Source organism: Monodon monoceros, unplaced genomic scaffold (assembly GCF_005190385.1).
Source record: "Monodon monoceros isolate NGI ecotype Baffin Bay Population unplaced genomic scaffold, NGI_Narwhal_1 Super_Scaffold_22, whole genome shotgun sequence".
NCBI classification, from domain to species: Eukaryota; Metazoa; Chordata; class Mammalia; order Artiodactyla; family Monodontidae; genus Monodon; species Monodon monoceros.
In genome coordinates, this window is record NW_021703779.1 from 80,961,144 (window position 1) to 80,986,341 (window position 25,198).

The 25,198-nt window shown below is 36.0% G+C and overlaps 1 protein-coding gene across 1 annotated transcript in view; it reads left to right on the forward strand.

Annotated features, from left to right (window-relative positions):
• DIAPH2 (diaphanous related formin 2) overlaps positions 1-25,198 on the forward strand; it is an 888,726-nt gene that overhangs the window by 82,724 nt on the left and 780,804 nt on the right. The window contains exon 5 of the mRNA XM_029240205.1: positions 4,017-4,037. Within this exon, the coding sequence (XP_029096038.1) occupies positions 4,017-4,037 (21 nt within the window). The remainder of the gene's footprint in view (positions 1-4,016; positions 4,038-25,198) is intronic.

Genomic DNA, 25,198 nt, shown 5'->3' on the forward strand with positions numbered 1-25,198 from the left:
GGCAATTACTGATGCATTTTGCCCTGAATTCTACAATTGTATTGATTCCATATTGTACTTCAAGCAAGCTAAATCTGAATGCTGAACTATTTAAACATAACGCATTGCAGCTCTGCCAGAGCAGAGCAACAGCATGTTTTTTAATTTGCTTCTGGTATCCAAGGGCAGAAATATGTTTCAAGTGATAAGTGAAATTTGCCATGAGCATCGTTTTCAATAGAATAGGTGAGGCATAGGTTTTGCTTTGAAATTCTGATGAATCTCCTCATTTTTGTAGTCAGCTTATTGTTCACAGTAAAATGCTTTAGGAAGTGCAGGGTGTACATTCAATGTTATTTTTCAAATACCTAAAGGCAAATACACTAGTAAATCTATATAGCTAAATCTGAGTGCAAAGTACAGATAATAATACATGAATAATTATGTGGTGTTTTTAATGGTAAGATTTTGTTAGTGTTTCTGGCTCATTTGTTGTTTTTGTTTGTGTAAGTGGGACTGAATATAATCAAGATTGTATGAAGCTCTTACTCCTTAACCTTTTGATATTGACTCTATCTCTATGTAGAGCTTGTTTTCACTTATCCTATTGTTTCCTCTTCAACTGACCAGAGAGATGCACACTTTTAATTTATAGACTCATTTTTAAGATTAAAATGCTAAACTTTGGGTAAACATTGGATGAGCTCTCTACAATTGCTTTATTTGAAACATGGAAATTGAATGTTTCTCAAAAGACATGAAAATACTATATTTAAGGTGTTAGGCTCAAAATCAGTACTATAACTATTTAGTATGTGATCCTTATTTGCTTCCTTTAGCACACATAGGAGCACCTGATGTGTGTACAGAACTTTCATTAGAGCTCTAAGGTTATACATTTTATTTGCAAATATTTTTCATGGACCAAATATTATGATGAAAGAAAGCCTGTTGATAAGCATGCTTTAAAGCTTTCTCACTTTGGGGAGACATTCATTAGTGCTGTGTTTTCTGTGGCGAAAACAAAGGAAATTGCATATGTGATTTCCTTTTGAAGGTGATAGGGATGCCATTCAGTGACAAACCATCCTCTCATCTTTTGACCTCTTCGTGATCATGACAATAAAATTTGCATAAATTATAACCTAACCTATGCCCATTTACCTATGTGTAACCAAGGTTTCCATCCTGCTGTTTTTTATTAGGCTTTAGATATGCTTTGCTTGTCATACCTTTTTATGCTTACTTTTTCATTATATTGATACACTGATTAAAAATGTTTCCACTTTTAAAGTAGATGTGATTGTAACCACTTCTTTATGAAAATGCTTTACAAGTAGCCAAAACTTTCATCTTGAAGTAAAAGCAAAGTTAAGGACTATAGTCCATGGTGGAAAAATGTCTTGTAGTCATATGTAAAATGTGTGAAAATTACAGTTAAATTTAAACATAAATTGTACATTTCCACCTTTAACACCTGCATTAGTCATTTTGTGTGGAATTGAAAAACAAATAAAATATGAGCTCAGTAAGAGATGTGGGTCATTCTCCTGGGTTTGTGGGTAAGGACCGTAAAGCAACATGAAACTAATACACAGGTTTGGGCTCAAAACCTGTTTCTAAAGCAAAGGAGAGTCTTTTATTGTGTAATTGACTATGCCAAAATTAGCCTGAAATAAGAGAATATAAAGGAAATTGAAAGATAATGATGAAAACTATTGCTTAGTTTTTTTCCTTTTCAAGTTCCTTAGTAGAGAATGTTAAGTTGTGTGAATGCGAAGGAAAAAGTAGCTTGAGTAACTCTGTCAGTGATGAATGGACTTTAAGGGAGTGGAAAAGAGCCTCTTCTCTGCTGGAGCTGTACTCATTTGCTCATTGTAGCAAGTGCGGTTATGGACCTGATCTAGGGTAGTTAGTATGTGTAGATAATTTGGCCACAGATAATCTGGAAGAGCCTTTGTTTTCAAAACACCAACATATGTTTTCAGAAATGGAAAACCAAGCTTTGTTAATATTGCAACATTGTCATATCAATTCATAATCCTGAGAGGCACAAGACATCAGTGACTTAGAGGGAATGTTGCATGTTATTTTTTAACAGCCTATATAGACATGTTATTTTTTAACAGCCTATAATTTTTCCTATATATGAGGAAAAATTAGTCACTGAAATCCTAACATTAGTTTGCCAGATGTCAGTGTCCTTATGAAAATATTAAGAAACTAGTTTATTTCTAACTTAAATAGCAATCTTTGAAGTTGAGATTTAAAAATATGTAAAATTATATTTTCATGAAGATACATTGAAAGGTATCATTGATTTAAAAAACTCTCAATAGGAGATAATTCAAAATAGTGATACCAAATACATCTCTAAATTTTTTTAGATTGACCCATATATTAAGCATTTGAGAGCTGTAGTATATCTATTTGTATGTGTGTATACATATATTAATGGTTTTGCCTTTGCCATTATCAGATATTTTCTTTCTCAGATCTTTTCGAGGCATCACCTAGATATGGTGAAACAATTGAACCCAAACATGACCAAACCAGTTTCTTTTAGCTTTCCTTGTCTCATCTAATCTCTTTGCTGTATGTGCTTTAGCTAAATGCAATCATTTTGCAATCGGAATGAATCATTAAATGGGCCGTATTCTGGTCGTTTCACCGAGTATAGACCTGCCTTAATTGTTAAGAAGGCTTGCATTCATATTTTTAGCTTCATGTCTGTGCTAAATAAACAAGGGACAAATAAGATCTCTGTCGTTTTGGTGGGAGGAGATAATTTAGGTCAGTAGCATATCTTTCAATTCAGAAGGTGGTTAATGACACCACAGAAGCTTTTATTCAACTAAATAATCACTGTCTGTAAATAGTCTGTTGAATGAATATTTAAGAAAGCTACTTCTCTATTTGGAGATTCATGGATTCCTCTGAAATAATTTACTGGGAAACTGTCATTATCTTTTTGTATTTTGCAGTATCCTGTTAAACTTAGAATTCTTATTGGGATTTCAATTATATTTGATTTTTATTTTTAAAGTACTAGCTGAAAGACAGCACATAGTGATAATAAAACTGCTATCAGATTAATGGTTTTCAATTGTGGATTAGGTCTTTTTTGAACATTGCTTGATATTCAACTGTAGGAAACTGATAACAATGATTTGGATTGGATTTTAGTATAAAATTATGTTTTAGGACTATGATTTTACTTCTTGCTTTCTTAAACACAAATTCTCAGAAATTCTCTTTTCTCTTAACCATTAGAAAAGCTCACTCGAGGTTGTAATTTTGAACTGTTTCCTCCTTATGAATAACTATGTTTAAATACAAACTACTTCTTTGTCTTTGCATTATATACAAAACTGTGCTCTTATAATAGAAATTCTAGGATGATCTAGAAAACTAGAATCATAAGCAATCTCTCTGCTTTGTAATTTTCAAGTATAATATAAAACAATATTTTAAACCTTAAATTCATAACAATATAAAATATTCCAGTTTTCAACCTAAAGTTTATTTATTAACTTAATGCATGACTTTAAATGCAACATTTATATTCTAAAATACATAATTCCAACCTTAATAGTATACCTGTTAAAATAAGGAAAGAGGTAAAAAGCAATATTCGGAAAAAATTCGATTTTCTTGTGATAATTTTTTTGAGGGGTTGTGGGCTGATAAAATATCTGATGCCTGATTACACTTAATCTTGCATTACTTGATGTTTACACTGCACTAGCTGAGAAGCCCATTACAGAAAATTAAAAAAAAAAAATCCTTAAGTTGTAATAATCTTTTATGTGGGAATCTTTATTCTGCAGACTTTACACATTTTTGAAATATGGTAGAAATCAATACTGATATATTTGTGTTAGCCTCTAGATCTAAAGTATTAAAAGTATACATGGGGGTAGCTATTTACTAATTTACTAAACACTTAACTTCTGTGAAAAGCTTCTGATTACTAATACTGTTGCTATTTGTTTTTTTTTACACCATAACCACTCTCCGTTGACCACTGCATGCAGATAGTTGGAAGTAAAGTTATGGTGAGTACAAAAGATGTGTTTTACCCTTAGAAGTGAATTTGTGCTTTTGGGGATTGAGTGATTTTTGCTTATAGTATTTTATATGTTGGGCTCTTCTTTTGGTGTGTATTTTACCAAAACAGTGAGGTGAATATTAAGATCAGGTGAATAGAATTTAGCTATGGTAAGTATTTTTCCTGTGGCTTTGGGAAATGCTTTAGAAGTAGAATATGCTTGTATATTCTGTCTTAGAAAGTTTTACTTCTTTTTAAAATTTTTTTCTTTTTTTTTCGTAATTGTGCCCGTGTCAGTCTTTATGATTCTGATAAAACTGTGTGTTTTACCTCAGTTTTTCAGGATGGCAGGCAGAGACTCATAAAAGGTTGGTTTATGCTAACAGGAATTCTTATTGAAGTATCTGACTTTGACTTTAGTATCCCTAAGCACATAGTGTAACGAGAGCAACCTTTGATGTTCAGTCAGGAGACCTGCGTGCTTGTCTTTGTTGGGTGCTGCTCATCAGCTTTGTGACTTTGGGCAAGTCATGTAGTTTCTCTGAGGTTCAGTTATTAAGTGGATAAATTGAAGTGATTGGCTTGCGTTATCTGTTAAGGTTCTTTCTGTTGCTGTCTTCTAAAGGTTCTTTTACTACAGACACTGTATTTCAGTGCCACAATTACATGATACACTATTATACCAATACACCAAAAGTGACCTGTATTGTAATTAAGAGCTATTTGTAATTACCTTGCCTTCATGATTAAGCAGTCTGCATTTCAAAAACAGGCCAGGAAACATTATCTTTAGCATCATCAGGTACCATGGTATCTAGAATAGTAAATATATTTACATGTGTTTTGCTTTTAAAAATTGAAGTCCTCTTTTATTTTTTCTTTTTGAATTCACGTGACATTTAAGGGAAAACAAAGCCATTCATCTTTTGGGATGATTTCAAAAATCAACAAATATTTCTTCAGTGCTTATTATGTGCCAAGAGCTGTGCTAGGCACACTGATGACTGGCAAATAAGAATGAGATAAGACCTTATAGTTTCAATAATATATGTTGAAATAATCAAACCTTAAATTGTGCCGGCTGATTGTAAGTGTAATAGGAATACATGAGCGGGAGAGAGAAGTAGGGTTAGAGTAATTAGAGAAAACTCCATGCACATTTCTAGACTTTCAGGATCTGGTGGCTGGGATTTGACTGGCGAGGAGAGATGATAGAGAAGCTCGCAGATTGTGGAAGTAATATTGAATGCAAAGGCTTGGAGAAAGAACCAAACTGTGTTTGGGAGGGGGTGGGGGGAGAAGAGGGAAATGAGAGATGAGGTTGACTTTGTTGGAACAAAGAACAAAAAAGTAAATTGGAAAGATTCAAAAATCAAGTTGAAAGAGGATCTTGAAGTCTGGGTAGAAGATTAGAAATTAGTTGGAGCAAGCAAGTGACATGAGGGAAGCAGGGTTTAAGAAAAATAAATTTGATAGTAGTAGGTAGGCTGGATCAGGCTAGTGGTTCCCAAAGTTGAAAGTATCAAAATGCAGGTTTTGCCCTTCATGGGGTCTGGGATAGGGCCAAGAACTCTGCCTTTTTATCAAGCACCACAGGAGATTCTGATAAGGTAGGCTCAAGAGTTGACTTTGAGAAATACTGGATTAGGATAGAGAGATTTGTTTGGGGTGCTACCTAGGAGACATGTGTGAGTCAGTGAGGACCTGCATTAAACTGGAGGCTTAGGTGTATAAGGGTGGGGTTAAATAACAGAGTTTGGGGCAATGAAGGAATCTGGAGCTCATTTTAATGTGGGCCAGAGCCAGCCTATATTTCTGGTCTTGGTACCATAAGCAATCCAATGGCTTATGCCAGAAGCTACTGAAAGATTACTGATTTCTCCACATCCAGTTACCAAGTTCTTTCTCCTAAATAACTCTCAGCTCTCTCCCCTAATCTCAGACCCATGATTTAACACACCTGTGGCTGCCCCAGTCTCCTCAATACTCTCCTAGTCTTGGCTCTCACACCCCACCCACACATGCTCTACATGGTTACAAGAGATGCTGCTGCTACCCCATCAAAACTTTCAAATGGCTCCCTATTCCTTTTGTGATCTTATCCCCGCTTCCTTTTCTAATTTCACCTCCAGCTGCATTCTTACATGTGCCTGTCCTCTGTCTGTACAGGAACACTTGGCAATTCCTTAACATCCTATTCTTTAATCCCTCTAAATCAAGCACATTCTGTTTCTTTGAGCCAGAATGCCCTTTTCTTCTTGAGTGTGCCCAGCAAGCTCCTAAATATCCATCAAAATTAAGCTTCATGTCAGTCTTTGAAGGAAAAGCCATCTTAGATAACACCTTCCTTTCCATAGCACCGTGTATATAGCTCAATTGTAATATTTAGCACATTTTATTATGATAAATTATATGTTTTTCTTCCCCAATGAACATAGCTGGTGCCCTCAAAATACTAGGTCTAATGGGGAAGGTAGACAGGAAAACAGAATATAAGATAGGGCCTGAAGATGTAATATAGGAAAGGTTGCAAAGTGGCTGCTTATGGTTTAGCGAACAGTTTCATCTTGTCTGAGAGTGTTTTGAAAGACACTATGAGAAAGATGTTATGATTGATCTACAGTAGAAATGATTTCATACCCGTTGTTTTATCTGTGAGCTGCTTCTTACGTTGGAGTTTGCAAATCCTGCAATAAGGGGAGGATACTCTAGGGATCGACCAGCTTCTAGAGGAAGTGATGAGGGAATTAATTCTAGAGTTTAGGTGGGAAGGGTGCCTTCAGGAGGAAGGTTTTTTGTTGTTTGTTGAGACTAGAGAGAGGAGTGAAGAAAAATATTTAAAATCACCAGTTGAAAGTCAGGTACAAAAGGGCTTATTTTTCGTGGTCTCACTAATCTACAAAAGATGGGAAGTGTTTGTTGATAAAGTGGACAGGTAAGAATTTCATAAGAAGTGTTCAACAGAGAAGAAATCCTAGAATAGCCACTTTAAGTATTCTGGTTGCCTAAAGACTACATATGTTGGTCAAAAAATGAGTGATGTGGAAGTCAGACTGAAACTGGAAAGATGGAATATGTAATGAACCAGGTCTTCATGACCCTGTCTTCCTTTTCTCTCTCCAGTGTTGATTAGAAGCACAGTTGGAGGCATTTGAGGTCCTCCTGATGTCAGACTACCATTAGCCTTAGTTTTCACTATTCTCTTTCAAAAATTTACTTTACAAATCAGGCTGTTACCTGAACATAACCACCCACTCAGCCTCAAGCAGTCTTGCTTCTGACTTGGCTCATTGGATCATTTTTTTTTTTTGCTTCGAATATTTTCCCTCCTGTGTCAACATTCTCCCCATCCTCAGCTCTTCCATGAAGTCTATCCTGATGACCTTCCCCCCCATTCCCCCACCTCCTGATTTCCTCCTAATAATTTCTCTGAACTTCTATAGCACTTTATTTTTAACTTTCTTTTGGAATCACTTTCTACTCTATTTTATAGTTTCTATTACATTATATGTTCTTTAAGGGCCTTTTTTATAATACACCTATATTACTTTAGTTTATAATAATGTATGTCCTTGAATAATACTTTCTGTTACCGTGCAGGTCTGTCTTTTTATGTCCACAATATAGACCCTATGAAGGGATACAAATTTTAGTAGAGGTCATGGATTCAGAGGCAAATAGACCTGAGCTCAGATTCCAACTCTGCTACGTACTAACTGTGTGACCTTAAATAATTAATGTCTCTGAACCTCAGTCTCCCTATTAACACAATGAGGATAATAATACTCAATTCAGGATGGTTTTGAAGTTTATTGTTTATATTTAATATATTTATTATATTAAGAACCTTGCAAATAGCAGGTCTAAATTACATTTTTTGGTTAAATGTATTAAATTTTATGAAATGCTTGGTATGACAGACATAAAACATGAAGATAACATGGTAAAACAAGATGAGACTTTGAGCTGCCTCTTTTTTTTTTTTGCTAAGTATTCAAGATGTGTGCTATTTAATAGAGTGATTTATTCTGGGTCAAGAATGGTGGGAAGGATTTGGCTGGATGGAAGAAAGAATGTTTTGCCTGTTTATTGGAAGCTATGTGTTATGTGGTATGGATTATTGCTGGGCTTTGAAAAAAAATAAAAATTCATATATGGTCTCAAGATAATATTGACAAGGTTATTTTAAAGATTTAATAAGATAGTTGAAGATTTGTTATAGATGCTATCTAAGAAAGGATAGAATATCTTCTTATCAATATCTTAAAATAGCAAAAGAGAACTTAGAGTGGGATAGAGATAGAAAGAACTGAATGACTTTTTCAATGGCTTCTAGTTATAGGTAAGTGTAAACTTTTTGAAAGAAAATAAATTGTTTTTATTATTTAGTAACACATTGCATGAAACAGGTTTAGGAATCAGCTAAAATGACTAATTTGATTTCACTGCAAACCAGGAATAATGTATCCACAGGAGGAAGAAGAACCATTCTTCTGTGGGAAAAAAGGGTAAAAATTGACATGATTACATATGATAATTAGAAAATAGAATTCTAATGACCAGACCTAACAATGTTAAATATAAAGTAACTTAATGACAGAAATAGTTGAGCACCTAGGGCAAGCAGTAGGGTGTCTTTTGGGCTAGTGTTTATTTTGGCATCATAAAGACCTGAATTTAGATCCTGATTCAGCACTCGTTCATTCTCTAGGTCTGGTTAATCTCTCTAGCCACAGATTCTTTTCTTTTTTAGATAAAAAGTTACTGCCCACCTATTATGTGTCAGACACTATTCTAGGTGCTTGGGTGATGAACCATTACAGATAAATTCCTCATGGAGCTTATATTTCTACTTGGGGAGGCAGACAATAAGACGCATATCAAATATAACGGCAGGTAGTGGTAAGAGCTATGAAGGAAAAAAAGCAAGATGAGAAAGCCGAGTGTGATCAGGGTTGTGCTGTTTTAGGTAGGTGAGCTCTCTGAGCAAATGACATTTGAACAGAGACATGAGTGAAACTGGGGAGAGCCAATGCAAATATCTAGGGAAGAGCTTTACAGGCAGAGAGAGCATCAAGTGCCCTGGCTTTGAGGCAGGAGTGTGCCTTGAGTATTTGAAGAATTGCAAAGAGGCCACTGTGGTTGGAGTGGAGTGAACCAAGGGGAAGTACGGGGGTGTTTTTGTTAAGGTGACTAAAAACATAGGTTAAGTATATCAGGGGGTTGTAAATGTGGAAAGGTAGGTTAAGGTCATTTTAGGAGGGATATGCCAAGGAGATGATACTTTAATAGTCAGTGAGGAATCCTGGAAGGTTTTGAGCAATGGAATGACAAAATCTGAGTTACATTTGGGGAAGATTAATGGAGCAGTGGAAATGGGAGAGGTTAGAGACTGGGGCAGGGAGATCAAACTGGGGGTTGTCGCTGTACCTGAAGTAATAAGACCCTGGAATGGAGAGTGGTTAGTAAGAACTAAATGGAGGTGGTAGATGAGAGAGAGAGATTGCAGAAGTAGACTATATCAGCCTCAGCAAATGATGAAAAAGGGCAGAGGAGATGTGTGACTCAATAATGAGTGAATTTGCAAGCATGGGTGACTGAAGTGATGGTGACTTGAGCCTTCATGGAGAAGTCAGGAGCAAGACTACGTTTGGAGTAAAACAGGATGAGTTCAGTTTAGACATGTTAATCAAGGAGAAATTAGTAAAATCACAGAAATAAGAATAAAGTTATTGCCACGCAAGACCATTTCTTTGGCACTCGTAGCATAGAGTAGAATTTTTATAATTAGGTTTTCTGTTTCAAACACCTACTTTAACTATTGTAAATATATTCTCTGCACATGCTGCTGAACATATGTTGTTTATCATTCTAATAACACTTACCTGTTTATAAACCACAGCCTCATTTCCTGTACTAGGCAATGAAGGTCATGTGTGTTTCTTGTTGACTCAGTGGACCTGGATTAGAAAAGAGCTAATCATTTTGGTGGCCTATAGTATTGCTTACTAGATAAGCCATTTTATGTAATTAGGATGTCACATTTGTACGTTTTGCAGTGTTTCTAAATAATCTGAGTCAAAAGGACAGCCCCATCATAGGTGAAGGGTAGGTACACATGTATGTTTCTTTGTCCTAATTGGGGCATGGCAATTTTGGGCACGATTGAGTGAATATTATAGGACCTTTTTCTCAAAATAGAGCCAAATGAATTTGTTTCCCTAGGCTGTTGAAGAAGTTCATGCTGAAAGAAAGTTCCTGTTAACAGTAAACTTATAGCCAGGCTCAAAGTAATAAATTCAAAATGCTATTGATGTGTTTCTTACTACAAGCTACCTACTAATTATAATAGCCATAAAATACCACTAAGCGTGGCAGTATGTATTTGTGGGCTGTTAAGCTGCTATTGCATTATTAAATTGAAGTTTTATTAGTTTACTGATCTAATAGTATCATCATGATTACTTCATGTAACGTTACACTTGTGTCAGACCAATTATTTGAATATATCCTGTGAAAAAAAGATCAAATCTTACTTTGCTGTTTCTTTTTTTAAAAAATAATTGTATGGTCCAGAAGGGGGAGACAAAACACTGATTATTGGAGTTTGAAGTAGCTGCTTCCTGATAAAACATGGCTTTTTTGGTATGCCAATTTGATTGTTTTTTGTTCCTCTTTCTCTTGTTATAGGTTTAGAAATTGTAGGATAGTTGCTACTGCAAAATATTTAGTTTTATGGTGGTGAAAATTTTGTTAAAAATCTAAATTCAATCAGAATAAAAATAATCAGTGCAATTATTTTTAACTAGTATATATAAAGTAGAAAAGCTCATTTGGTAATCAGGTGAAAATAAGACCTAAGACTGTTTAATGAGGGTATATTTTATAAGTGATCTTTTAAAAATAGCACAAGCAATATTAAAATTCCACTTTTGGTCTTTTCTAATTTCACATTCATTATGTGCAATGAGTAGCTTCCTTCCCATTTCCTTATATTTTGATACTGCAAGCTGGCTTGTGTATTATACTTGTTTTGGATAGGAATATCTGCATATGTTTTGAAAGGTTTTGTTATTTAAACCTCCATTCATTTTTAGAACAATTTCTTATCAGTCCCTTCCCTTCCAGTGCATTGTCATAAATTACATTATTTCATCATGCCAGATTAAATTCATTGTTTAAGGAATGCTAAGATAATGTCGATTATAAAATATTAGCAAGTCATCTTACCTTGGGCATTTGGAAACATCGAAAAGACAGTATGAATATTGACTTTCCTTTAGACATATATTTTGTAAATTGATGCATTAATATTTATGAGTATGGAGTAGTTATGTTTTATAGTGTGTCCTGATATTAGAAACAAAAAGATATCCTTTTCATGTAGGATTCTGCACTGCAAGTTTATTTTCTGTGTATTTTGCTTGTGATCATGTTAAAAATTTCGATTGAGCTTCTTTCTCTATGTATATCATCAGGTAAAAATAATACATTTAAAATCTGATGCTTGGTATAAGACATTTAACACTCGTGTAGTTATTATTTCATATTTTTTAAAATTTTTATTTATTTTTTATTTTATTTTTTATTTTTCATTTATGGCAACAGTTTTTTAAATTTATTATTTAAATTTTTTTTTTTTTATTTTTCAATTATGGCAACAATTTTGATCAGCCACAGAGCATGAGATAATTACATGAGAAGTGTTTTTTAATGTTTGTTTTGGTTGTTAAATAGTATGGTCTCTATACCACATATCCTTTAAAAGCTCTGTGTAAAATTTACTGTTACCATTATAAAACAAGTGGCATGACACAGGGATATTTCTTACGAGACAATGCTTTCTTGATCCAGGTAGTGTTGTCAGCAGGGGAAAAATTAGACACTCTAAGATGATGATCAATATTAAAGAGTTACCTTAACTTACTGTATATCAAATTTTGGCCTTTTTCTCACATGTCTGATTCAATTTCCCATTTCAGTTAATCAGATTTCTTGTTCTTGCTTATCTGTTAGGAAAAGACTGGTTGAATCATAATTAGCTCCTTTGAATGGGGTAAGGGCAGAATAAGATCATCTTAAAAATGCCACCTTAGATTTATAAAGTGCTTTAGAGTTTTTAAAGCCCTTTCACACATTTTCTCATTTGAGCTACATACTATATGTATTTCTGTAGGTCTGTGCATCATTTTTACAGGAAGACATTGCTTCCATCTCCAGATTCCTGGGGTCTGGCCATTTTCCATGGAGTTTTTTTGAGGGGTATATACTGCCGAGGGTATTTTGTCGGTGGTCAACAGATATTCATAACGTGAATTAGTATCCAGTTTATATGCTTGTATGAAATGCTTTTTGAGCCTAATGCTTTGTGGGCCTGCATCGCTAAATAATGGTCATGTGACTAGTAACATTTAAGGTAATTTTTTTTACTGTGGTCACCATAATTCAGATACTGGATTACTGCATTCATTGCATGTGCTATTCTAGTTGAGACCACAATTGCCTATCAAAACAATATCGAAAACAAAAATGAATTTTAAGAGCGTCAATCAAAGGTACAAAAAACTTTCCAAGCTCATTTTTTATGCTGATCTGTTTGTAAATTTTTACTAACCTGTCATGGTTCCTTTCTTCAATGAATTTGTGATCTAAGGAGAACATAATTGCTCATGCAGTGTAATTCTTGTGCTTTGAGTGTAGTAACTACTTTGTATACTTTAGGTGAATCATTTATTTTCATTGATGATGATGCTTTTTTGGCAGAGTGGTTTGCATCCAGAGAGCTGTTTTACAAAGTGTGATTGGCACCCGTATACTAGGTAGACAGAGTGTGTGTGTGCGTATGTGTCTGTGTATCTGTATATCCATCTATCTGTCTATCCTCTCAGAGTTAAATGAGGTCACATAGGTTCTATGTTCGAAAGCTGAGAAGTTATGAGAACTGAGACTTTTCCTCAGAATTATTTCAGATTTTCTTATTGTGTGGAATGTTTTCACGTAGAGTGAGGTAAGTATACGTTATAGGCTGAATTGTGTCTCCCATAAATCCTGTGTTGAAGCCCTAACCCCCAGTACCTGAGAATGTGACTATTTGGAGATAGGGCCTTTAAAGAGTTTATTAAATTAAAATGAGGCTGTTAGGGTATACCCTAATCCAATCTAACTGGTGTCCTTATAAGAGGAAATTTGGACAAAGAAACACCAGAGGTATGCACAGAGGAAACACCATGTGAGGACACAGAGAGAATGTGGCCATATGTCAGCCAAGGAGAGAGGCCTCAAGAGGAAACCAACCCTGCTGACACCCTGATCTTGGAATTCTAGCCACAGGCTGTGAGGAAATAAATTTTGGTTGTTTAAGCCACCTGCTCTGTAGTTTTGCTTTTCTCATCTTCTTCTTCTTCTTTTTTTTTTTTTTTTTTTTTTGGTATGACAGCCCTAGCAAACTAATACAGTATATAATATTCATTCTGTTGTATTCAACACGTAATAATAGCTAATCTTTAGAGGGCACTGAGTGCCAGGGACTACGCTTAGTAAGTTTCATGTAAAAACCAATTTAATCCTCATAACAATTATCACCCCCATTGTTTGGATGAGGAAAGTGAAGCTTAGGAAAGCAAGTACATTATCTGGGGTTGCACAGTAAGTAGGTAGGAGAACCAGGACTTGAATCCAGTCAGACTGAGTCCAGAGCTTGGCCTCTTAACCAAAACCTGAGTAAGAATTTGGTGGATTCCAGGCAGTTATGGATAATGGTCATCACCATGGGTGCTTACTTTCACTAACATTATTATTATTTTTAAAATTTATTTTGTTGAAGTATAGTTGATTTACAATGTTGTGTTAATTTCTGCTGCACAGCAAAGCGAGTCAGTTCTACATATATATTCTTTTTCATATTCTTTTCTATTATGGTTTATCATAGGATACTGAGTATAGTTCTCTGTGCTATACAGTAGGACTTTGTTGTTTATCCATTCGATATACAATAGTTTGCATCTGCTAATCCCAAACTCCCAGTCTATCCCTCCCTCATCCCTCTCCCCCTTGGCAACCACAAGTCTGTTCTCTGTGTCTGTGAGTCTGTTCCATGGATAAGTTCATTTGTGTCATATTTTAGATTCCACATATAAGTGATATGGTATGGTATTTGTCTTTCTCTCTCTGACTTACTTCACTTCCCTTAGTATGATAATCTGTAGGTCCATCCATGTTGCTGCAAATGGCATTATTTCATTTTTTATGGGTGAGTAGTATTCCACTGTATATGTATGCCACATCTTCTTGATCCATTCATCTGTCGATGGACATTTAGGTTGCTTCCATGTCTTGGTTATTATAAATAGTGCTGCTATGAACATAGGGGTACATGTATCTTTTTGATTTATAGTTTAGGACAAACACTTTTTTTAAAATACTCAACAAATATTTTTATTGAGATATAATTGACATATAACATCCTATTAGTTTCAGGTATACAACATACTGATTCGCTTTATGTATATATTGTAAAATGATCACCACAATGAGTCTAGTTAACATCCATCACCCCACATAGTTACAAAGTTTTCATCTACTCTAAACAACTTTCAAATATACAATACAGTGTTATTAACTATACTCACCATGCTGTATATTACATCCCCAGGACTTATTTATTTTATAACTGGATGTTTGTCCCTTTTGACCCCCTTCACCCATTTTTGCACCCCACCCCTCCCTGCCCCGGCCTACCTCCGGCAACCACTAATGTCTTCTCTGTATCTCTGAGTTTGGCTTTTTGTTTTTGTTTTTTAAATCTCACATATAAGTGAGATATTTCAGTATTTGTCTTTCTCTGTCTGTCTTATCTCACTTAGCATAATGCCCTCAAAGTCCATCCATGTTGTCACAAATAGCAGGATTTCCTTCTTTTATATGGTTGAATAATATTTCACACTATGCATATGTACCACATTTTCTTTATCCATTCATCCATTGATGAACACTTAGGTTGCTTCCATGTCTCAGCTATTGCAAATAATGCTGCAGTGAACATCATGGTGCATAGACCTTTTACTGTTAGTTTTTTTTTGTTTGTTTGTTTCCTTCAGATAAATATCCAGAAGTGGAATTGCTGGATCATATGGTAGTTCTATTTTTAATTTTTTGAAGTAGAACAAACACTCTTAATCACCATTTAGGTCAAGAAAAGAGCTAGTTTGTTGTATTTTTTAGATTCCCCATATAAATGATATAATACAGTACCTGTTTCTCTCTGTCTGACTTATATCACCTAGCATAATGTGCTCCAAGTCTGTCCATGTTGTCGCAAATGGCAAAATTTCATTCTTTTTTGTAGCTGAGTAGTATTCTATTGTGTGTATATCTATATCTATATCTATCTATCTCACATCTTCTTTATCCATTCTTCTGTTGATGTGCATTTAGGTTGTTGCCACGTCTTGGCTATTGTAATAGTGGTACTATGAACATTGGGGTGCATGTATCTTTTCGAGTTACAGTTTTGTCTGGATATATGCCCAGGAGTGGGATTGCTGGGTCATATGGTAGTTCTAGTTTTAGTTTTTTAAGGAACCTCCATGCTGTTCTCCATAGTGGCTGTACCAATTTACATTCCCACCAACAGTGTAGGAGGTTCCACTTTTCTCCACACCCTCTCCAGTATTTTTTATTTCTAACATTATTACTTAGTCCTTCACAGATTGCAAATAGGGGATTATCTTCCACCAGCTGGAGAATGCTTCTAATCACACCAACAACACAGAGAGAGCCCTCCCTATCACAGAGAATTAAGTGCCTCTATACAAATGTTTCTCTATGGGCCAAAAATGACTGAGTAGACATGGTCTTTGTGCTTTCATAGCAGATATTAAAAAACAGGTAACATTACCTCAGATGAACAGAATGCACTGAGCAACATAAATGTGAGGAAAGAGACACTGCTCCTTTGTAAACCAAACATAAATATTAGAAATAATCCCATTATTAGGTATTGCCTTTAATTTCTTAAAGCCCTTTTCCCTGTGTCTAAATTAGATTAGACATTGTGCTTCTTCAAGTTTTATATCATCAGTGTTCACCTTTCTTATGCATTATTTCCTTTTATAATTAATTTCAATTAAACATTAGTTTTGTTTAATTAAGATTGTGTAATTAAAATGCTTATAAGCTCCCAAAGGGCAAGGACTGTGTCTTAATACCCCTTAGACATTTTAAAATACACTAGGCTATAACAGCAATAAAATAATTAAACATCCTTTTGTTCAATCTCTGCATATTTACAATGCCTCTGACACTGAACTGTATAAAAACTGAAATAAGAAAGGTGCTTTCATAATGCTTTTCAAGAACAGAAGTCCTCTTCCATTGGAAATGCAGTCCAGCATCTTAAAATCTAATTTTTTTCAAGAACAAACTAAATTTCTCCTATTGAAGTTCAGGCCCCTTTCCTCTTGATACGTTTCCTACTTCCGCTGAGGACGGTTGTTCATCATCACCCACGCAACCTCTCTTAGGACCTTGTAGATTTAAGTGGCCCCTCAGTTTCCTCTTCTCTCACTTGCTTTAACTTTTCCATATCGTGCTGCCTTCTTTTTAATTGCTTTTGGACTGTACAGTTTAGGGCTTCAGAAGTGTAAGTGCCACTTGATAATACACCCAGTTTAAATGCTCTCATTCTCATTGTACTCAGTGTGTGTAGCTTCTGAGTTTTAGTGGTGACACTGTTGATAGCGATTGATTTTTATGTACAGATGTGACTAAAATTAAAGACCGAGAACTGTCCCCCCCCCATTCTTTTCTCATTATGTAAGAAACTCCAAAAATAGCTCCTCATCACATGAACTAGAAACATCCTGGATGTTTCACCTGGAGTCTTTCTCGAATTGTTTGCTCGCAGCCTGGTGTACAAAGTAAATCATACCCATCCGTAAGCCACCACACAAAATGGATGCTTAGAGCGTAAATTATAACATAGTAGAAATTACTGCATTTGGACTCAGAAGACCTGGGGTTTGGCTCATGGCTCTGTCTCTTAATGGCTAAGTGATTTGGGGTGAAGCGGAATTTTCTGAGCCCAGGTCTCTTTATCTGTAGCTCTCCTGCCATCCTAATAGAATTATGAAGTACTTGGTAAACTGCAAAACACACTGCACATAGAAATCATTATTATGGTACTCATGAAAGAAATGATTCTCACGGTAGTTCCTAATACACATTTTTTGGGAGAAAGCGCTAAAGCACAACTACTGCTTACAGTGACACATGCACGCAGGCATTCATTCCTTCATTCCTCAGGGTCAGTTTCGAAACCAGTTGTAGTTATAATTGTTGTAAAAGCTCAGGTCTTCCAAGAAGGCTCCCCGGACCACAGACTACATTTAGAAGTCACCCTTTTAATGAAAAGGCACAAGCAACCATGAGAATTATCCCCAGTCTTCCATCTAAATATTAAAATGTCTGCATTTGAAACTGCGCGGCCATGGTCTCATTTTCTCATTTCATTTGAACTCTTTTCTTCAGCTGAATATTGTATATACTCTACAAATTAGGGATTCAGCAACTTCTAAACTAAAGTCACATGAACTCAGAGGTGGGAAAGTTTCTGGAGTAGTATTTTGATATTGTAGTAGTACTTAAGAATTTGGGCTTTTTTTTTTTTAAGTAATGCCAAATGTTTACATACAAAAGGCCATGTTTCCTTTAAATATGTTTTAAACCAAATATATGACTGAAAGCAAATGCTTTTCAAGTTTGTTATTTTCATTCTAAGAGTAATACAATATGTTTCAGAAAATTGGATAATGGAGTTAAGGAGAGGGAATTAAAAAAGAAAAAAAAAAAAAAGACCATACCCTCATAACCCTAACATAAACCACTGTTAGTAATTTGGTACTGATAGCCAGTCATTTCTCTGCTGTGTAGTTTTATTTTTAACATGATTTCTATCACTCTTTGTAGCCATACTTCTTCAGAAATGTATCTCTATTTTATGATGAGGTAAACTGATACAGATGAGTTTTGGTAAATTGTACCTTCTGATAGCAAAGTCGTATTTTAACCAATCCTGGCACTCTCACTTCATTTAATTACATTCTGGTTACTGTAAACACAGTATCTAGAGGCATCTGATGCCTTGTATAGTTATGGCATGATTTTATATTTAGTAATGTTTGAGTATGTGGACCGTAATAGGCCATTTTTACGTGTTTTCCTGGGTAGCTTAAAAAAACCTAATGAAAAATGTCCATGATCTATCTATTCCATTATTGGATGAACATAATATACAGATTGCCATCAAGATATGAAACAACACTAAATCTCAATTTTCTCAGGTAACTATTTATAATACATTTTTCTTATTTATGAGATGTGAATAATTTGGAGAAGAATCTAGAGGTGTTGAGTGGATATTAAGTAGCAGAAAAGTGTATCAGTGAGTCTCATGAAATTGTGTAAACCTCTATATTCATTACTTTTGGGGGGTGTGGTTGAATTACTGTTGCAAATGAAGCAAGACCATTTGGAAAGATTACTTGTATTAAACAGATGACAAGGCTGAAGTAGCTGCAAAAACGATTTCATGCTTTTGTTTTTAATGTAGTCCAATTATACAGTGTCACATCAGATTGTGTGTGAGTATACAAGTGCATAATTTTAATTTTATTTCTGAGTTATCACATTTTAAGAAATTGATTAAAATCACCCAAAATATTTGATAAGCTTTTTCTATATAACAAATTAACCATTGCCACTAAGTTAAAGCAAGATTGAAAGTTTGGCAGTCAGTACCTTTATTAAAGGAACAGATCAATTACTTTATAGTTACCTATTTTGTCTTTTGTAGCAAGGAATTCACTACCACATTTTATTATTTGCTTTAATTTCTTATTCTGAAGTTTCAAATCTGCAGAATCATTAAAGAATATTACAATGAATATTCACACCCGTCACCATAATTCTCTAATTTTTTCACATTGTCGTATTTGCTACATTCTCTTTTTCTTTTTCTCCTTTTCATTCTTTTCTGAGTCTTAGTTGCTGATAAATAACTCTTTACCCCTAAATGCTTCAGTGTGTATCTCTCTTTTTTTTTTTTAACATCTTTATTGGAGTATAATTGCTTTACATTTTTGTGTTAGTTTCTTCTGTATAACAAAGCCAATCAGCTATACGTATACATATATCCCCATATACCCTCCCTCTTGTGTCTCCCTCCCACCCTCCCCATCCCACCCCACTACGTGGTCACAAAGCACTGAGCTGATCTCCCTGTGCTATGCAGCTGCTTCCCATTAGCTATCTGTTTTACATTTGGTAGTATATATATGTCCATGCCACTCTCTCACTTTGTCCCAGCTTACCCTTCCCCCTCCCCATGTCCTCAAGTCCATTCTCCACGACTGCGTCTTTATTCCTGTCCTGCCCCTAGATTCTTCAGAAACATTTTCATTTTTAGATTCCATATATATGTGTTAGCATACAGTATTTGTTTTTCTCTTTCTGACTTACTTCACTCTGTATGACAGACTCTAGGTCCATCCACCTCACTATAAATAACTCAATTTCATTTCTTTTTATGGCTGAGTAATATTCCATTGTATATATGGGCCACATCTTCTTTATCCATTCATCTGTTGATCGACACTTAGGTTGCTTCCATGTCCCAGCTATTGTAAATAGTGCCACAATGAACATTGTGGTACGTGACTCTTTTTGAATTATGGCTTTCTCAGTGTATATGCCCAGTAGTGGGATTGCTGGGTCATATGGTAGTTCTAGTTTTAGTTTTGTAAGGAATCTCCATACTGTTCTCCATAGTGGCTGTATCAATTTACATTCCCACCAACAGTACAATGGGTTCCCTCTTCTCTACACCCTCTCCAGCATTTATTGTTTGTAGATATTTGGTGATGGCCATTCTGACTGATGTGAGGTGATACCTCACTGTATTTTTTTTTTTATTTATATATATTTTTTGTGGTACGCGGGCCTCTCACTGTTGTGGCCTCTCCCATTGCGGAGCACAGGCTCCGGACGCACAGGCTCAGCGGCCATGGCTCACGGGCCCAGCCGCTCCGTGGCATGTGGGATCTTCCTGGACTGGGGCACGAACCCACGTCCCCTGCATCGGCAGGCAGACTCTCAACCACTGCGCCACCAGGGAAGCCCCTCATTGTAGTTTTGATTTGCATTTCTCTAATGATTAGTGATGTTGAGCATCCTCTCATGTGTTTGTTGGCAATCTGTATATCTTCTTTGGAGAAATGTCTATTTAGGTATTCTGCCCATTTTTGGATGGGGTTGTTTGTTTTTTTAATATTGAGCTGCATGAACTGCTTATATATTTTGGAGATTAAGCCTTTGTCCATTGCTTCATTTGCAAATATTTTCTCCCATTCTGAGGGTTTTCTTTTCTCCTTGTTTATTGTTTCCTTTGCTGTGCAAAAGGTTTTAAGTTTCATTAGGTCCCATTTGTTTATTTTCATTTTTATTTCCATTTCTCTAGGAGATGGGTCAAAAGGATCTTGCTGTGATTTATGTCAGAGTGTTCTGCTATGTTTTCCTCTAAGAGTTTTATAGTGATTGGCCTTACATTTAGGTCTTTAATCCATTTTGAGTTTATTTTTGTGTATGGTGTTAGGGAGTGTTCTAATTTCATTCTTTTACATGTAGCTGTCCAGTTTTCCCAGCACCACTTATTGAAGAGGGTGTCTTTTCTCCATTGTGTATTCTTGCCTCCTATATCAAAGATAAGATGACCATATGTGTGTGGGTTTGTCTCTGGGCTTTCTGTCCTGTTCTATTGACCTATATTTCTGTTTTTGTGCCAGTATCATACTGTCTTGATTACTGTAGCTTTGTCGTATACTATAAAGTCAGGGAGCCTGATTCCTTCAGGTCCGTTTTTCTTTCTGAAGATTCCTTAGGCTATTCGGGGTCTTTTGTATATCCGTACAAATTGTGAAATTTTTTGTTCTACTTCTGTTAAAAATGCCGTTGGTAGTTTGATGGGGATTGCATTGAATATCTGGATTGCTTTGGGCAGTAGAGTCATTTTCACAGTGTTGATTTTTCCAGTCCAAGAACATGGTATATCTCTCCATCTGTTTGTATCATCTTTAATTTCTTTCATCAGTATCTTATAGTTTTCTGCATACAGGTCTTCTGTGTCCTTAGGTAGGTTTATTCCTAGGTATTTTATTAGTTTTGTTGCAATGGTAAATGGGAGTGTTTCCTTAATTTCTCTTTCAGATTTTTCTTCATTCGTGTATAGGAATGCAAGAGATTTCTGTGCATTAGTTTTGTATCCTGCTACTTTACCAAATTCATAGATTAGCTCTAGTAGTTTTCTGGTAGAGTCTTTAGGATTTTCTACGTATAGTATCATGTCATCTGCAAACAGTGACAGTTTTACTTCTTCTTTTCCAATTTGGGTTTCTTTTATTTCTTTTTCATCTCTGATTGCTGTGGCTAGGACTTCCAAAACTATGTTGAATAATAGTGGTGAGAGTGGGCAACCTTGTCTTGTTCCTGACCTTAGTAGAAATGGTTTCAGTATTTCACCATTGAGAACAATGTTGGCTGTGGGTTTGTCATATATGGCCTTTATTATGTTGAGGTAAGTTCCCTCTATGCATACTTTCTGGAGGGTTTTTATCCTAAATGGGTGTTGAATTTTGTCAAAAGCTTTTTCTGCATCTCTTGAGATGATCATATGGTTTTTCCCCTTCAATTTGTTAATATGGTGTATCACATTGATTGATTTGTGTCTTTTGAAGAATCATTGCATTCCTGGGATAAACCACACTTGATCATGGTGTATGATCCTTTTATTGTGCTGCTGGATTCTGTTTGCTAGTATTTTGTTGAGGATTATTGCATCTATGTTCATCAGTGATAATTGGCCTATAGTTTTCTTTTTTGTGTGACATCTTTGTCTGGTTTTGGTGTCAGGGTGATTGTGGCCTCACAGAATGAGTTTGGGGGTGTTCCTCCCTCTGCTATATTTTCGAAGAGTTTGAGAAGGATAGGTGTTAGCTCTTCTCTATATGTTTGATAGAATTTGCCTGTGAAGCCTTCTGTTCCTGGGCTTTTATTTGTTGGAAGATTTTTAATCACAGTGTCAATTTCAGAGCTTGTGATTGGCCTGTTTATGTTTTCTATTTGTTCCTGGTTCAGTCTCAGAAGGTTGTGCTTTTCTGAGAATTTGTCTGTTTCTTCCAGGTTGTCCAATTTATTGGCATATGGCTGCTTGTAGTAATCTCTCATGATCCTTTGTATTTCTACAGTGTCAGTTGTTACTTCTCCTTTCTCATTTCTAATTCTGTTGATTTGAGTCTTCTCCCTTATTTTCTTGATGTCTGGCTAATGGTTTATCAATTTTGTTTATCTTCTCAAAGAACCAGATTTTCGTTTTACTGATGTTTGCTACTGGTTCCTTCATTTCCTTTTCATGTACTTCTGATCGTATCTTTATGATTTCTTTCATTCTGCTAACTTTGGGGGTTTTTTTGTTCTTCTTTCTCTAATTGCTTTAGGTGTAAGGTTAGGTTGTTTATTTGAGATTTTTCTTATTTCTTGAGGTAGGATTGTATTGCTGTAAACTTCCCTCTTAGAATTGCTTTTGTTGCATCCCAGAAGTTTTGGGCCGTCATGTTTTCATTGTCATTTGTTTCTAGGTATTTTTTGATTTCCTCTTTGATTTCTTCAGTGATGTCTTGGTTATTTAGTCGTGTATTTTTTATCCTCCAAGTGTTTGTATTTTTTACAGTTTTTTTCCTGTAATTGATATCTAGTCTCATAGCGTTGTGGTCAGAAAAGATACTTGATACAATTTCAATTTTCTTAAATTTACCAAGGCTTCATTTGTCATCCAAGATATGCTCTATCCTGGAGAGTGTTCCATGAGCACTTGAGAAGAAAGTGTATTCTGTCGTTTTTAGATGGAATGTCCTAGAAATATCAGTTAAGTCCATCTTGTTTTATGTGTCATTTAAAGCTTGTGTTTCCTTATTTATTTTCATTTTGGTTGATATGTCCATTGGTGAGAGTGGGATGTTAAAGTCCCCTACTATTATTGTGTTACTATCGATTTCCCCTTTTATGGCGGTTAGCAGTTTCCTTATGTATTGAGGTGCTTCTATTTTTGGTGCATAAATTATAATTCTTATCTCTTATTTTTGCATTGATCCCTTGATTATTTTGCAGTGTGCTTCTTTGTCTCTTGTAATAGTCTTTAAAGTCTGTTTTGTCTGATATGAGAATTGCTATTCCAGCTTTCTTTTGATTTCCATTTGAATGGAATATCTTTTTCCATCTCCTCACTTTCAGTCTGTATGTTTCCCTAGGTCTGAAGTGGGTCTCTTGTAGACAGCATATGTACAGGTCTTGTTTTTGTATCTATTCAGTCAGTCTATGTCTTTTGGTTGGAGCATTTAATCCATTTACATTTAAGGTAGTTATTGATATGTATGTTCCTATTACCATTTTCTTAATTGTTTTGGGTTTGTTATTGTAGGTCTTTTCCTTCTCTTGTGTTTCTTTCTAGAAAATTTTTAAATTCATTTATTGTGTTGGTCATCATTGTTTGTTTGCTCTTTAGTTCTTCTAGGTCCTTGTTAAACTTTTCTTTTATTTTCTCCATTGTATTTCCAGGATTTTGGATCATCTTTACCACCATTACTCTGAATTGTTTTTCAGGCCGACTGCTTATTTCCTCTTCATTTGTTTGGTCTGGTGGGTTTTTACCTTGCTCCATCATCTGCTGCGTATTTTTGTCTCTCATTTTGCTTAACTTACTGTGTTTCGGGTCGCCTTTTCGCAGGCTGCAAGTTCGTAGTTCCCATTTTTTTTGGTGTCTGCCCGCAGTGGGTATGGTTGGTTCAGTGGGTTGTGTAGGCTTCCTGGTGGAGGGGACTTGTGCCTGTGTTCTGGTGGGTGAGGCTGGATGTTGTCTTTCTGCTGGGCAGGACCATGTCCAGTGGTGTGTTTTGGTATTTCTGTGAACTTATTATGAGTTTAGGCAGCCTATCCACTAATGGGTGGTGTCGTGTTCCTGTCTTGCTAGTTGTTTGGCATGGGGTGTCCAGCTTTGGAGCTTGCTCATTGTTGAGTGGAGCTGGGTCTTAGCGTCAAGATGGAGGTCTCTGGGAGAGCTCTTGCTGATTGATATTAGCTGGGGCTGGGAGGTCTCTGGTATTCCAGTGTCCTGAGCTCAGCTCTACCACCTCTGAGGCTCAGGCCTGACACCGGTCAGAGCACCAAGACCCTGTCTGTCACATGGCTTAGAAAAGAAGGGATAAATAAAAGAAAGAAAGGCAAAAATTAAATTAAATAAAATAATTAAAATAAATATTTTTTAAAAATATTATTAAAATAAAAAATAAAAAAGTAATATAAAGAAAAAGAAGAGTGCAAAGAAACCAGTAAATAAATCCACCAATGATAAGAAGCGCTAAAAACTAAACTAAGATAAATATGTAAGTCAGGAACTAGTCAGTCACGTACAGCAAACCCCAAGTCTACAGTTGCTCCTGAAGTCCACCATGTAAGTTTTGGGATGATTCGTTGTCTATTCATGTATTCCACAGATGCAGGGTACATCAAGTTGATTGTGGAAGTTTAATCTGCTGCTCCTGAGGCTGCTGGGAGAAATTTCCCTTTCTCTTCTTTGTTCGCACAGCTCTTGGGGTTCAGCTTTGGATTTGGCCCCGCCTCTGCATGTAGGTTGCCCTCTGGCATCTGTTCTTCGCCCAGAGAGGAGGGGGTTAAAGGAGCGGCCGATTAGGGGGTTCTGGCTCACTCAGGCCGGGCGAGGGAGGGGTATGGCATGTGGGGCGAGCCCGCGGCAGCAGAGCCCAGTGTGATGTTGCAATAGCCTGGGGCACGCTGTGTGTTCTTCCAGAGAAGTTGTCCCTGGATCACGGGACCTGGCAGTGGTGGGCTGCACAGGCTTCCGGGAGGGGAGGTGTGGATAGTGACCTGTGCTTGCACATAGGATTCTTGGTCACTGCAGCAGCAGCGTTAGTGTTTCATGCCCGTCTCTCGTGTCCACACTGATAGCTGTGGCTCATGCCCGCCTTTTGAGCTTGTTTAGGTGGTGCTCTGAATCTCCTCCCCTTGTGTACCCCAAAACAATGGTCTCTTGCCCCTTAGGCAGGT